Here is a 15813-nt window from a genome sequence, read left to right on the forward strand (position 1 = left end):
GTTGTTGCTACTGGAGTTTGGAGTCGCAAAGAGTCAGAACTGATTATATCGCCGTACCTACACCGGACTGAAACCTTTTTTTTTTTTTACATTTCCATTGCAACAGTTTATGTAAACTGGTGTATATACTGTCTCCTATTTTTAAGACAAAACAAGATGGAACTTAACTCGCTTTTAATTCTGCTGGAAGCTGCAGAGTACTTGGAGAGAAGAGACAGAGGTATTTTGCGCTAAATTGACAGCATGACAGCGATTACTAGCAGTGTAATTATTACTCTGTCGAAGTATTAGCTTGTCTGCGGGCTTAAAACATGAAGTTTGAGTCGACAGTTTGATGGTGCAGGTATGATGTCACTGTGTATAGACAATGGGATGTAGAGCAAATAGGGTGATAATTGGACCAAGTAGCTTTTGCTTCATTGGAGAGAGCTGTATATTTACACGAATATATTTTATTAACAATGACTGGATGCATCGGTTGCGTTCATGCTCCCATTTGGATCAGCTTGTAACATTGCTATAACACATAGCATCCATTATAATGTCTTTTTTTAAAGAGACAGCGAATCATCAACAGCTCATATATATATTTTCATTTCTTGCTTCCACTTTGCTGAAATGCATGTGTGTCATTTTCTGTTTCCATAGAGGCAGAGCACGGTTATGCCTCAGTTTTACCCTACAGTAGCGACTTCTCCAGGAAGAAGACGAAATCCTCGCCAATAAACAGAAAAAGTCACAACAATAGGTAAATCTACCTGCTCCTCTACTGTGTTTTTTTTCTTTCTCCTTCGCATGTTAGTGTCAGTGGTCCAGTCCGGGTGAGGGAGGGAGGGACGGAGGGGAGGTAGGGGAGGGGGGAGGAGTTGCTGTTTTCCTGTACACTGCCATCTTTCTGCTGCCTGGGCTGGGCTGGGCTCTCACTCTGTTTTGGTTTCTAATAAACACTGCCACGCGTACACTGTCAACTGTACAGCTCCCTCTCACTCACTCTCTGTTTTCATACACATGCACGCAATTCACACACGCACACGTAGCCATGTCCCTGTCACAGGACCCGCACTGACTGGACCAGCTATACTTTCATTTCTGCAACCCCACATGCATCACTCATGCTCATACTGGTGTGGTTAGTGTGTTTTCTGCTTTATGTGCATGCAAAATTGAAGTACGTGGGGGTCCCTTGTTGTTGTAGACACACCCTCTCAACCCTTTTCCACGCCACAGTGTTTTACATACAAAGTTAGTGTTTGTTTATGACTGCACACTGACATTCCTCACGGTGTGTGCGGTAATTGTGTTTCTCCACTACTTAACTATGACTTAAGTCCCTTTCTTTAAACTTAAACTTGAGCTACCTCAACCAACCATTTAAGAATACTTTCAAAACTGTAATTAAATTGAATTCATGTGTAGATGTTCACTTCAACAAGGCACGGACCCATTATTTCCACCATTAATGCAAGGATTACATAATAAACACAATAATTAATTATGTATTTATAATTATGTTATAATATGACTATTGTTATGATTACAATAAACTTTTTAAATATTTTTTTCAATTTCCAAAGTTGATTATTTTAATATTGATTTTATTATTCAAAATTAAGTATTATTATTATGTATAATATATCATTATAATAATATCATTCCTGTTATTATTTTTATATAACTGATCACGTGGTAACACAGCAAAAAATCCACTGAATGTTGAATACATTTTAATCTACTAGCGTTGTCCTACCGTCTACGCTCTTCCACATTCCTTTGGTATTGTTTGACAGGATAACACAATAATGTGTGTGCGTGTGTGTGTATGAGTGAGGGGTGTGCATGGGGATGTGGCAGGTGGGTGTGGTGGCTTAAACACCTACAGTACACACATGTGACAAACACCAGCCCAGTTGGCCTCTTGTACCAGAGCTGCTTTTCCCTCCCTTTTTTAACAGACAACGTACACTACGGTGTGGAGGAATTCCCTAGAATTGTGCCACTTTAAAATCAATAAGTAGGCTCTTAATTGTTAAAGTGCACTAATTTGTTAATATGGTCATGCATCCTCAGCTGGTCTACAAATATAACAGTTTTTAACCCTCCAAATTCTTCATTTACATGATCTAAAATAGCCAATTACCGGTTGTCAAATTGATATAAACCATTAATACAGACCAGTGTAAATTGGAAGACGTACACATGTATGTTTAGTGTTCAGTCTGGGAGTACAACAAAACCAATGTGGCCGACCACATTGCCGTAGTAGCATTTGTGTAGCTACTCTGCTACTATACCGTCAAAGTGGCATTAAATACTTACAAAGTCTTATTTACATATGACACGTATATCAGTGAGTGCCATCGCCATCTAGTGGCCCGGCATGCATATTACATCATTTTCACCGGCTTTTGCCAGCCTGTTTGAACAGGAATCGTCATGACTACATCGCTAGTACTTTCCAAAATCACTTTTTACAAAGCTACATACAAAACATATCCCCCAAAAAGTGTCAGTATGTTGTTTTTTTTTTTAATTTAAACTTGATTTGTCCTTGAGTGTAACAATGGTGATGGTAAGTTATTATCTGGATATCATTTGCAAGCCATATAAAGGGGTGTGTGTTAACCGTTAAAGGTCGGTGTAAGGGTTCAGTCAGCCTCCCATATGATGATGGTCACGATGACGATTTTACTCAGACAGCACATTTTCGCTATTGCCATTCTCACCCCGTGGCGGCCATACAGATGCCTTGCAGTCATCGGCACAGCTGTGGGAATCACTGCTTAGCCAGCACAGGCACTCTCAAATTGGCTGCAAAATGTGAACAGGCTTGTTGTGTATCTGCCACTCACTCACACACCCACCACTACACACTTTTGTTGTCCCTGTTTTTGTTTTTTGTTGCGGTATCCATGACAGCCTCATCAACAACATGCCTTCAGTGCCCTTGCTGTTCCCCTCCCTGCATATCATAATAGGGTGGGCGGTGGGGGCTGCTCGCTCCTCGGAATAGCCCACACGCTGTGGAATTCTGCAGCATCTAGGCCTACAGACGTCTGAGGGAAGGGTTGTTATCCACACTGCTGTTTGGCCAGCGTGTGGGCAACAACGGCACTGTGTGCAGGTTGCTTGTTTGTATGGGCAAGGCAGGGTGCTGTGTACCTCCATGTTTGGCCAATAATCAATCACTCTGTGCGATTTATGTCAATCAGAATGACCTATGACCTGCTCTATAGGTACTGCAATGTCTCCTCATAATGTTAAATTTTGACCCCAAGCATTACAACTGGGCACACTGTGCTGATTCGGACAATTCCAAGCTTGAGAGAATTCATGTTCTTCTAAAACTGAGGTTAACCACTAAGTCATATCGCCCAAACGTGTACACAGTGTAGTGTTTCACATACAAATGGCATGGGATTGATTCCCATTCAATGATCTGTTCATAATCGTCCTGCAATTGACTGCACTGGCAACCAGTACAGGGTATGGTCTTCCATTTTGCTCTCAGTCAGCTGGGATAAGCTGCAGTCCGACCACCGCACCTAACAGCATAAGCGCAATAGAAGATGGACCACGCAAATATTCACATGATGTTTTGCTCTGTCCAGAAGCTTATCTTTGTCTTTTGTGTGTTTCTTTTTAGATCATCACATAATGAGCTGGAGAAACACAGGTAAGGCCGCATCTTAGGTTTTCATATCTGTTTGCATGTCTGTCTGTCTGTATGAATGTGAATAGAACCAGCATACTTTAGTGGAGAAATTGTCTGCAGGTAGAAGCCAGGTGATTTCTACTGAGGTCATAGGTTGTAGATTGAATCAATTCCATTTTCATGTCTAAAAAAAAAGATGATTAAAAAAAAAAAGATGATAAGCTCTCATAGGGAGGCTGTCATGCTGATGAGATCTGTTTCCGTTTCACTTCCTTGTATGGAAAGAAAAGGGATACTTTCTGCAATGTGTTAATCTGGCCCAAAATAACATTGGGAGGTGAGTGAGTGGGGTCTGTGTTATTTCTTCAAATTGAGAAGATGGAAAACACACCTGGTGATTGTTCTCTTCTAAGTTGGTGTTTATTTCCGAAAAGTGTTAAGGTGATCCCTGCTTGTTAAAGTCAAATATTTATAAATATTTTTTTTCTTCAGTCTCATCTTGAATCATTTGTTTGTCTACTTATGAAGGCCAACGGTCACATACCAAGAAATAAGTACAGTATTCATAGAACTGAGGTGACGTTAACTGCAAGTAATTGTGTTGGTTCTTTGCATCAAGGTCAACCCGTGGTGCTTTCATTTACCTTTTTAAAAATGTCTGGCTGAGAGGATTTAGGAAACAGCTGATGTGACTGTCAGCATGTGAGCAGAGGCTGGAATGGGTGTGAGGTCAAGTTTGTGTCTGCGTGTGTGTATGTGACACAGTCATCCACGTTGAGGGATTAGCTAGTCACATGTCTGCGAGTGGACGTGCCGAGCAGAGACAAACATGTATGGGCATATTCCACTTTAAGACGAGAGGGAGAAGTGTGATTACGCTGCAGATGTTGAGACACAACAGTTACCTCATGTCCGACAACGGGTGTGGTTAGGTACAAAAGCAGTGTGACGTCCACACTGACACATGCCAGTAAATTAAGTTGAGTCACTTCCCTTATCATCACTTTTGCTATGAGTCTATGAGGCCACGTGTCAAGTTTTTTTTTTTTTTAATCAAAAATATAAATAATAAAAAAGTCGAAAAAAATGTACATTGCTTAAACATCGCTCCCTAACTCTATTGTAGTTTTTCAAAAATTAAGTAACAAATAAATGATCACTGTTTTGTGGCAGACTATGGTCTGTCACAACCATAGCCTAAATTAAGCATTTTCAAGTAAAACAATGTTGTAAATCAACTAAAACACTTGGTCTCACTAGTAGCAAGCACCAGATGATTGCTAACGACTTAATTTTTTTTAATGGTTATTCTATAATTATTCATCTCAAAACAGGAACATAAACATACTAATAACAGTCATCATCACAACAATAACACAGGCTGTAGCTAAAATTGAAGTTTGAATCCCAGATGTTGCTTCCTGTCCACATTTATGGAAACACACACAAGCACGAGTCTTACTTATGTCTTAAATGGCTTATTTTCTCTGATAAAGGAGACTATAGGGGTGTTATTTCTTGTCTAGAGGACTCTAATGGTTAATGGTTATAGTCATATTTAGAGAGTCTTATTTCTATGAAAATATTCATATTCAACAAATCAATTAACTGTGATAAATGAGGGGTTACTGTATGTTTAAATGATATGATTTGGTTTTTGTGGTTATGGTGCTACCCAGTGGCAATAGAAAAATATCATCATTGTGAGGCCTTGCTTTGACTGACTAAAACATTCTGCTATGCAGTGAATTATTTTTAACTGCGATATTTGTATTTCCCAGACTATAAGTGACACTGTTTTTCCACAGTTTGGCTGGTCTTTCAAGTTATACTTCGGAGTGACTGATATATGCGAGAGGCGGGGTAAAACCTGGACTGGTCGCCAGCCAATCACAGGGCACATATAGACAAACAACCATTCACACTCACATTCATACCTATGGACAATTTGGAGTCGCCAGTTAACCTAGCATATTTTTGGAATGTGGGAAGAAACCGGAGTACCCGGAGAAAACCCACATGTACACAGGCAGAACATGCAAATTCCACACAGAGATGCCCGAGGGGAGAGACTTATAGTCCAGTTCAACTTAAATATGTTTTTATTCTTCTTCAATGTGCATTTTTGGCTGGTGCGACTTTTACTCTGGAGCGTAGACTGTACATGCAAGAGGACTGTGTGTGTACTGTACATGCATGATCTAGGTGTGTTCACATGTGTATTAAAAAGCTAGGTAGGTTCAGCTGAATTTATGTAATAACTTTTTAGTGCATGTAAAGAAATTACAAATGGTGGCAACAAACATTATTGCAGTTTGGAAGCAAATGAACAATTTCTTAGTTCTCAAATACTATACTATACTTAAAGCAAGGGTGATCATTCTTTGATCAGTCTAAGATAAAAAAAAAAAGAATCAACGCAGGGCTCGACAATAACGGTGTGCCGATGGCCCGGGGCAAGTTAAAACAAAATTCGGGCAAGTAAATCCAATCAGCGATATTCCCGTCGGGCAAGTGCACTTTGGCATGCCATACTGCCAAGAGTTTTTTTTTTTTAAGCGGTTCTTGTTGGGTGTTGGTAAAACACGGACTGCGTAATTCCGGTGGTAATTTGCAAAGCAATCCTTGCAAATCTTGAAATGGACCAATCAGAATCGTTTATTTAGACCGCGGTCCGTAATCCACAGTCCGCGTTTTACCCACACCCGTTCTTGTTCGCGATCAACCAATCAGCGATCGTTTGACTACGAAAACATCCGTCATGGCGGCGCTGCCAACATCGTCTAATTCTGAAGGAAACAGCAAAAAGTGATGAACCAGTGCCTCCTAAACAAGTATTTTATTAGCGGCAGCAAATCAAATGATGGCACAGGTGAGTGAATCACATTGCTGTGACAATTTGAAGTGGTCACAATGAAACACCACCGATTAGATCCAATACCAAGTGCTGATTTTGCACAAGCTACAAAATCTAGCGCTTCCATTTCTGTGTATTTTTCTCACCTTTGCTTCACAAATTATTGTTTGACCATTGAGCTTTTTTTCTGGATTAAAAACACTTTACTAGTACACAAATGTGTCTAATCAATAATGTTTCATTGTGGTGCACAGCTTATAAATATCACTGCTTACTACGACTACCATGTGTAAGGTATTATGGTAGTACTCTCATTTTATCTTTATTTGAGATTCTCATGTGATGCCATTATGGCAGTCTTTTCATTTTACATGGGGCAAGTTCGGGCAAGTAGTTCTCACCTTAAGGATTCCCTATGGACAAGTCATTTTGGTTTTTAATGTAGAGCCCTGCAACGTGACTTCTCAATTGGTCTAGTCAGTCGGCTGTTGATTCATAAACTAAACATCATCAGTCATCAGATTTCCTGTTCAACCAGTTTCAGGTATCTGGCCGATCTGGATCATCTATTCAAAGTTTAATCTGCTGTAGTGCTAGTATCGTTTGTTAAAAAAATGCAACCTCCTGACCCTCACGCCACCACTACGCACTCCAGGGAGGCGCTGCTATTTAAGTCGTGACTCACTGTCTTTGTTTGGTCACATTGAGCTATTTTTGTGCTCATGTTGACATGGTAGACAAGGTGATGGAGGGAAGTCTGATAGATGCAAACCTCCTTAGCATGTGTCCTAATAATGTAGCCAAATAAACACAAACTGGCTTTTTTTTAGCACACTGGACAAGCCTATGCAAAATAGAACCTATTTAGGTGTGTATACAGTTACCACTGCAATATGAGTTGCATAAGTTCAAATATCCTTTAAATATAACCTGTCATCTATCTTCAATAAAAAATATCAGTCACTCAAAAAAGGGGGCGGAATGCAAATTTTAGGCCAGCATCAGTGTTTGCTTCAAGGTGTTTCTGCAAATATTTTCTTGACATTATTAATCGCAGACTTGCTGGCTGCTGTTTCAGAGGCACCCAGCTCATATTTATGTCCTGTTATCAGAGCGACGCTGGGCGGGTGCCAGCAGCATTTGACAGGCTTGTGCGTCCTGATGTGACCTGCTTATCTGGTGCAGCCCGAGTGCAGCTGTGACACTTTAGCTTTAGACCATCTCTTGGGTGACTTTGCTGGGTTTTTTTATCCACTCACCCTTGTCATTGCAGCGGCCTGCCTGAGGATGTGGTTAGATAGTTCACCAAAAAGCTGCGGCTTCCTTCCTATTTCTAGCATTGGTGTTGTTTACATTTTGTCCGACACCGGCACCAAATTGGTACTTTTGAAACGATGCTGGTGCCTAATTTGTGCTTTAAAAAATGGAACTCATGCCAATTTTGTTCAAACAGAATTTTGGGACATGTAGTTACGTATATACTTCAATAATTAAATTCACCAATATGAATAGACACTCCGGCCTCCTCCCACATTCCAAAAACTTGCTAGGTTAATTGGTGACTACAAATTATCCATAGGTATGAATGTGAGTGTGAATGGTTGTTTGTCTATATGTGCCCTGTGATTGGCTGGCAACCAGTACAGGGTGTACCCTGCCTCTCGCCCGAAGACAGCTGGAATAGGCTCCAGCACCCCCGCGACCCTCGTGAGGATAAGCGGTAGAAAATGAATGAATGAATATGAATAGACTATGACAAATTGTCACAATAATCACAGCAAAACCAGCAGCAATACAGAATACCTATACGTGTGCACCAAATATATAGGTAAATTATTTTATTGTACGATATGTGCAAACATTCAGCACAATTTGAGCAGACATTGGTAACTGATATACAAGTCCGGTGAAGTTAAACTACCATTACATTAGTCCCACATGGGGAAATACCAGGTTTAAAACCGGTTCAGAATGCCGGTGTTTCGTGGATGCACCTTGCCATGAGTGTAATTGGTGAGGAAGTGTTGTGTTGCTGGTGTGGAAGCAGTGGAACCAATATGTGGCACCGATACGTACGTAATTTTTCGGTCTGTTACTTCTGTTTCCGTTAACTTCTATACCTATTTCTGACTTAAAATCCACCATAGTGTGTTTCCTTCTTTTTCTTGTGACATTAAGACAACATCAAGTTACAAAAGTCTTCTTTTCCAGAATGTTTACTGGAAATGTGAGTCCACTCGCGTGCAGGTGATTGTCAGCTTTGTTGGTAATATTTCCCTCACTTGACCCAGAGAATTATGCCTTTATTTTTATCTCCACCCATGTTTGCTCTTGGTTTCATTTTGACGAGCAAACATAACAAGCAGGATGTCCAAAGTTTGTCAACATTTGTGTTTCCCTGCCAGTATGCAGCAGAATGTAAAAGGTCCACTCTGGGAAGGCAATTTTGGGGGGATTTCAAATCTGTCAAAGGAATTAAATGTACAGATTTACTTTTTGAAATAAAATTTTGCCTTCCAAGCTTCATTTTTAACCGGTCTCATCATGGTATCTGTAAATCCAAGCGTGACAACTGTGCAACAACTGTGGGACTTAACATTTAAATTTACTTCATGAGCACAGGAGCACTTGGCCATGTTGTAAGCTTCCCTCTAATTAAATTTACTCTCCCAGTGTCTTCCACTCCCAGCTGTGATGAATGACTTATTTGGCTTTGGGGGGGCTCTTTTCCCCTTGAGTGAAGCCAGCCTTGCGCATGTGTCTTTGAGTTATGGCATTATAGTCACTCCACCTCCTTTTATTTTTTGGAGTTTTTCTCCACAGGCCACAGCTGCTTTTTCTGTTACCTTGTCTCCTCATTCCACCTCTCTATTTCGCCCCATAAAAGTTACTGAGTCAGCAGATACCTGAGGCAGGAAGGAGAGGGAGAGCAGAGTTCCCCCGCTCTCTCACAGAGTGCCTTTATTGCCGTTATCCGGTCTTTATGCCAACACTCATCTGTGCCAGTTGCCCCTCTTGTAGCAGTATAAGTCCTCTCTTGTGATGTGGCGTTTATGTGGAAGGTGGCAGGCCAGACACTTTTAATGCGTCGCCATCATGAATGCAGTTAAGGCCATTTTAGGTCTCACACAGATTTGTAACATTTCTATGCCTCATTATGACATGTGGCCTTTATACTTAACTTGCTCAAATGTCACGCTGTCACAAGAAGTCCCCATAAATTTCTACTGACCAGTAATGAACTATATGCTATGTGTGGTGCCAACGACACACAATACCAATACCCTACTGATACAAAACTGTGGTGAGACCAGCCATGTTGTTTGGTCTAGAGACAGTGCCACTGAGGAAAAGACAGAAAGCAGAACTGGAGCAGTGATGAGGATACTGAGGTTCTTATTGGGAGTGACCAGGATGGATAGGATCAGGAACGAGCACATCAGAGGGACATCAAGTCAGAGAGGCCAGACTGAGATGGTCGGGACATGTCCTGAGGAGCGATAGTGAATATATTGGTAGAAGGATGCTGCGGTTAGAGCTGCCAGGTAGGAGGCGTAGAGGAAGACCAAAGATGAGGTTTATGAATGTAGTGAAGGAGACATGTAGTTGGTGTGAGAGAGACAGGGTTGGATGTAGGAGATTGATTTGCTGTGGCGACCCCTGAAGGGAAAAGCCCAAAGAGAAAGAAGACCACCGATAATGCAATGCATTAACAATCTTAATAAATAAGGTATGCCATACAAGTTAGTGGAGCGTGCAATGCAAATGTATAAAACCCAGAGCATCCTGCTTCAAATGTCATGCAGCTGCACACACAACAAAGAACTGCAGCTGCACTTACTTGTAAATAAAATGCCTGCGTACGTGCTGAGTGCATTCCCTGAGGCCAAGATGACGTATACTAATTTATTTTTTATGTCTTTTATATTATTTTACAAGAGGTGTAGAGAAGCATTATGGGGTGCATTTGGATATTGTTCCTGTTTTTTCCACTTCATTCAACACATCCCATTTCAGGGAAAAAAAATGAAATGGAAATGAAGTGGAATAATTATAAAGCCTTACTACGCGTATGGGCAATGGTTTAGGTGACATTTTATATTTCCTAACTGCTGTGTAAAAATAAGTTTACCGCTGCTAATTAAACAATACAACACAGCCTAACACTGTTTACTAGGGATGGGCGATATGGCCTTAAAGCCATATTGTGATATACATTTCAGGCTCCTACCATATCAATATATATATATACAATCGATATAGCATGCAAATTGTAATAGAACCATTTCAAAACAGGTTGCTGGTTACAAAGGCTTCACTTTTGGATGCTAATGTACTGTATGTGGTAGCGTATTGAGTCTGTGAGTGTAGTTGGTCTGTGTAGCTGTTTTATTAAGATGGGGGATGCTCACACTTGAGAGCTACTTTTACAGTGACCAAGTCCCAAGATATAAAATATATTTTTAAATATATACTGTAAATGTGTAATATATTTATAAATATGACTACTTAACACATACATAAGACACACTGTATTATATAGGGCACATGCTAAAACAAACAAAAAAGGCAACAGAAGCAAAACAGTGAGTTTATTTGAACTTTATTCTACTATTTAACAATACACTCAGCATATTTTTTAAATTAATCTTCCCCCACAAATCCATCAAAATCCTAATCTACTGTGTCTGAATTGAACAGCTGGGTGATTTCGCTATCAAACATGCCAGGTTCCCTCACATCATTGTCGGAGTTAGTCTCGTTATCGGGTGGCTGTTCAGCAATTACGTCAGCTCTCGCCAAAGCTCCGACAACAGTTAAAGCAGATACCTTAGCCCAAGCATCCAACTTGGTTTTTCCACAGTAACGGACATATGGGCGCAATGTTGTTTTGCAGCATATCAGTAGTATACCTACCGGAGGCGTGGCGGAGGTTAAGTATACGTCCTGTACGTATTATGTAATGTTCTCTGATTGGTTTATCGCTGCCAGCGTACGTATTACGTCCTTGTGTCAGCGGGAAATGGTCTGACAGCACCGTCTGACAACATTTTTACGGATTTTGGAACTCGGTGCACACCTAAGGTTACTGAGTGTGCCTTATAGTGTGAAATACTGTAATTTAATAGGCAGACGTGTAGAAAACACGCATTTCGATAGTGCCGCTCAGTACACAAAGCAAAGCCAAACAAGTCACTTTTTTCCCACTTTTCTTCCCACTGAGTTAGTTTATCTGTAATCAGAATATGAAAAATGCATCTCTGTGTGTAGCTTGAGACGTCTGTTCTCTTAATCTTTGCCGCATGAGAGAACTAGCGAATCAGGAGCTTAATATCAGCTGACTGATGTCGTATGACATCCTAAAATGATGTTTATGCCATCAACCCACACTACCTATGTGATAGACCTGTAGCTCTCAATCGACGTAACGGGCAACCCTTCTCTAGACTTAAAAAAAATCAAATTACTAATTCCCTGTTCATAGCAGTTTACGCTCCAGCTGGACATTAAAGCCGTCTATATTCAAGCTGTCTTAACGGTTAGCATGGCTTCTCCTGTGGAGAAAAAGGATGAGTAATTTAGAAAAGACTTGACCTCTAACGATGCATTGCAGCCTGCTGCTCTCAATTTTGCGGGACCAAGCTAGGTTGCATCATCAACATGCATTATCTTGATGGGGTAAAAGAATTAAAAGCAGCGAGAGGTCAACATTATAAGTCACTTGTGAAATTCCTTTGCCCCAAGGTCACTATCCGCTTAGAGGCGCCACGTCTCGCCCATCTGCAACCACTGAGAGGACCAGCTCACATGCTTTTACTGTCTATGGCGTGTTTACCTTGGTGTTAGCTCCTGGGCTATGTGAGGTTGATGCACACAAGCATCTACATTTAGGTACGTAGATGCTGTTGCCTCTCAGGTGTCACCGCTGCAGGGCAGGGCAGGGCACATGATATTTCTGTGTCAGTAAGGCTGCTTGGCGGTTTCACTGCCGCCAAGCAGCTGATGCTCATAAAAATGGGGGGAAAAGCATGGTTTGCACTTTAATAAGGTGCAAGAGCCAGGAAAACAATGAAAGAACACATGAGGTTAACAGCAGGGAGGAAGGCAAGTTGGCTGCTTTGGATGAAACATTCTTGAGCGTTACTGAAGGGAAGGACAGGAGGAGGTGCGGGACGTGGCTGCTGAGTGCCGAGCAGGCAGCCTGAAATTCAGGTCAGCAGAGTATGCACACATATGCTGGAATGCAGAGTTAAGTAAGAGAGGGCTTTTGCTGCCGGCGGGAGCATTTGTGCATGGTAGTTCATCACTTGTATGCTGACAATACTGAAACGGCCACATATTATTTGCAGTTGTTTTGAAAAGTATGTATTCACAAGAATATACAATACTGTGGAACCTCTTAGGGTTGAACATAGTTCATTTGGGAACCCAGGACAACCCTTGTCGATCTTATGATCCATCTTTTGGAAGATTTTTTAAAAGCACCAAAATGCCAAATAACATACCAATGTGTTTAAAATGTGTCTTAGATCTACCTTACAAACCTAAAGTTTATTCCAGCTCCCCCATAGAGTGGCGTCCAGCTCACTCTTTCTAATCCTGTGTTACAGTAAACATCAACGTTGAGCCCCCTCTGTCATGCCACAGGATTCCTGTGTGTTAATCATTGACAGGACGTCCTTATAAAAGCAGTGTCAGGGGAATGTGTTTATGGAGCTCTCTGAACTTGTCCCTGCTAGTCCGTCCAACATGTGCAACACGTACTTCTCAGCGCACACAGCGGAAGCCAATTACTGTCCAAGTCTGTCATTTGACATTGTACTGAAATAATTCCAAGACACAGGGAAACCTTTCTTTAGCTTCCTTCTCTTCTTTCATTCGTTGTCTGTTTACTCACACGCACTTCTATTTAAGTTCTATTTGACATCTGTTTTCCTGTTAACGCAAGTGTAAGTGGCCTGTGCTGAGGAAGAGATTTTGTAATGATCCACGCTCACACGAGGATTGTTTCACAAAAGTCAAATGACTTACGCTCACATGGCATTCCCAAGCATGTACAAATTGAAGTTCTCCTTTTGAAATACTACCACTCTTCAGTTTCGACTGCTTAGTGTTGTTGCAGTGCAGTAATACTGCTTGCGTGTCAATGCACAGGTCATATGAGTCCTAGCGTCATGTTGCTGCCGTCAGGCGAATGTGTTTATGGGGGGGTTCATATCCGTCTGTCTTGTCTCGTGTGACTGACATTTCATATCAGGGTGAGAAAGGCCTCTCACGCTGCACCTCGAGTGTGCATGAGTGTTTTTGTCTGCGTGGGATGCATGGTGAGCCACTATGCCACTTTTTTTTTTTCGAGACAGCACATCAGATGGGAGTTAAATGTAAACATGTTGAGGGTAGGGCCGCAGGTTGAGAAGAAGACAGATGAGGGGCTGCTGAAAGACCCACTGTATATGTGTGTCGTTATGTTTTTGCCCCCGGGTAGGATCCATCACCACGTCATGCCCCCTCCTTTTCCCATATGGGCTCTGTGCAAACCAAGAACCTGCCAGCCAGATGTGGAACCACCACAGTGGCAACTCCAAATTGTACTAGTTGTACCGTGGTGACCCACACTCACGCTAGGCGTTTCACTTTCACTCCTAAGCAGGCCAAACATGGAGAATCAACGTATGTTAAATGATAAAGTAAAGATACAGGCTTTTCATGAGAATTCTTCTCGTAAACAGAGGAAGAAAGAACACAGAATGCTAATTCTAGACCATTGTTGTCCTTTGTCCTCAATACACGTGTTGTGCTGCGATGGTCATGTTACGTTCGGTACATAGCTGACACAGGTTTTGCCATCCTGCCCGCACTCCCGTACTGGACACACATAATCTAAATAAGGGATCCAAAACATGGTGTGCTAAATTGAACTGTACCTCTTATTGTAATCAGTGACACATTATCACCTCTTGGGGCATGAAGTGGGAGGATGCTTTTACAGCTCTCATGCCAAAAACATGCTATTTTTCATTGTTTTTTTTAGCCCTCAACCTCAGAGGCCTGATTTTTTTCTCTCTAAAACTACGAGCAGTGTGAGGAAACACTGGAATTGAGGTCCTGATGACTGTTGACCTTCATTTAGCAGGATTGGCCGTGGGCCAGTCAAGCCACTCATTCCTCTGCATTTGGGTTGAGGAATTTGCTGGGCTGCTGCAGCCCCCTCATTAAGAAGTACAGCGAGTGAGTAAGTGAGGGTCTGTTGTTTGCACTGGTTGTCCTCTGCACATCCTGCGCCCCTTTGTGCGCCCGTGGGTCGTGCTCAGAACAGTTGTCGAAATACTCTCCAGAACAATGTCATGTTTACTTTAGTGGTGCAGGTCTCCGGTATCCTCGAATATGCATTAGTCAGACATACAATTTCAAATGGTCACTTGTGTTCTCTACGAAGGTTATGAGCAGCTCTGTAAGAACGGCCCGACCTGAACCTTGGACAGTAAGTCAGTTCAGTTTTAGCAACGTGCAGCTTTTGAGTTCCCTTTTCCTTTCTCTGCCTTTGCTTTGTTTTGGCACTCTGATGGAGGGGGGCGGGTGGTGTGGGGGGTAGGGAGGGGATGGAGAAGGCCAGAGATCAGACACAAATCCTCCTGTGGTACTCTGCACGTGAGTGCAGTCAGGTGGTTGCCTCCTTGCAAACATCACTCTGGGGCAAATCAAATTGCAGACTTAAGCCAAACATGCAGGGGAATAATAGTGTTTTTGTTTTGAAGTTAGAGCTATTATTCGTTATAGCACATGTGTCACTAAAAAAACTGGCTGGGCATTATAAAAACATACGACTCATGTGAAGCCTTGATTCTTTAAAACTTGGAAAACGTATATATAACAGTAATTCTGACCCCCAAATCAAGACAATTCAGATCTAAATTGGAAACTGTGATGTGATTCAAAACCATATGCCCCAGACGGTGCAATCTGTCTGCTTCCCTCCATATACACAACATTATGGTGCCACACTTTGCACGGCTGTTTGATCTGATAAACATAGCGTGACCAGGGCTTGACTTGGGAATAACAAACGTGAGTGAGGCAATGGAGGGAGGGGAGCAGGGGGAGGGTTCCTGTCCCGCTCCAAATTAGCTGTGCACTTTTGAAGAAAACTAGTGAGTGTGTCACTCAGCAGGGGAACACGTGCTGGGAGAAAGCTGTCAGGGACGCTTTGACCGGGTTCTGTCTGAGAGATATGCATCAAATGCATTGAAGCTTTTCTCCAACAGAGGCACAGAGGAAGAGAGAAAACAAAATGTCTTGTGCTTGA

At 41.8% G+C, this 15813-nt stretch overlaps 1 protein-coding gene across 1 annotated transcript in view; it reads left to right on the top strand.

Annotated features, from left to right (window-relative positions):
* mxd4 (MAX dimerization protein 4) overlaps positions 1 to 15813 on the top strand; it is a 26621-nt gene continuing 10808 nt past the window's right edge. The window contains exons 1-3 of the mRNA XM_058074996.1: positions 1 to 220; positions 649 to 748; positions 3644 to 3673. Coding sequence (XP_057930979.1) covers positions 157 to 220; positions 649 to 748; positions 3644 to 3673 — 194 coding nt within the window. The 5' untranslated portion in view covers positions 1 to 156. The remainder of the gene's footprint in view (positions 221 to 648; positions 749 to 3643; positions 3674 to 15813) is intronic.

Source organism: Doryrhamphus excisus, chromosome 1 (assembly GCF_030265055.1).
Source record: "Doryrhamphus excisus isolate RoL2022-K1 chromosome 1, RoL_Dexc_1.0, whole genome shotgun sequence".
Lineage (NCBI taxonomy): Eukaryota > Metazoa > Chordata > Actinopteri > Syngnathiformes > Syngnathidae > Doryrhamphus > Doryrhamphus excisus.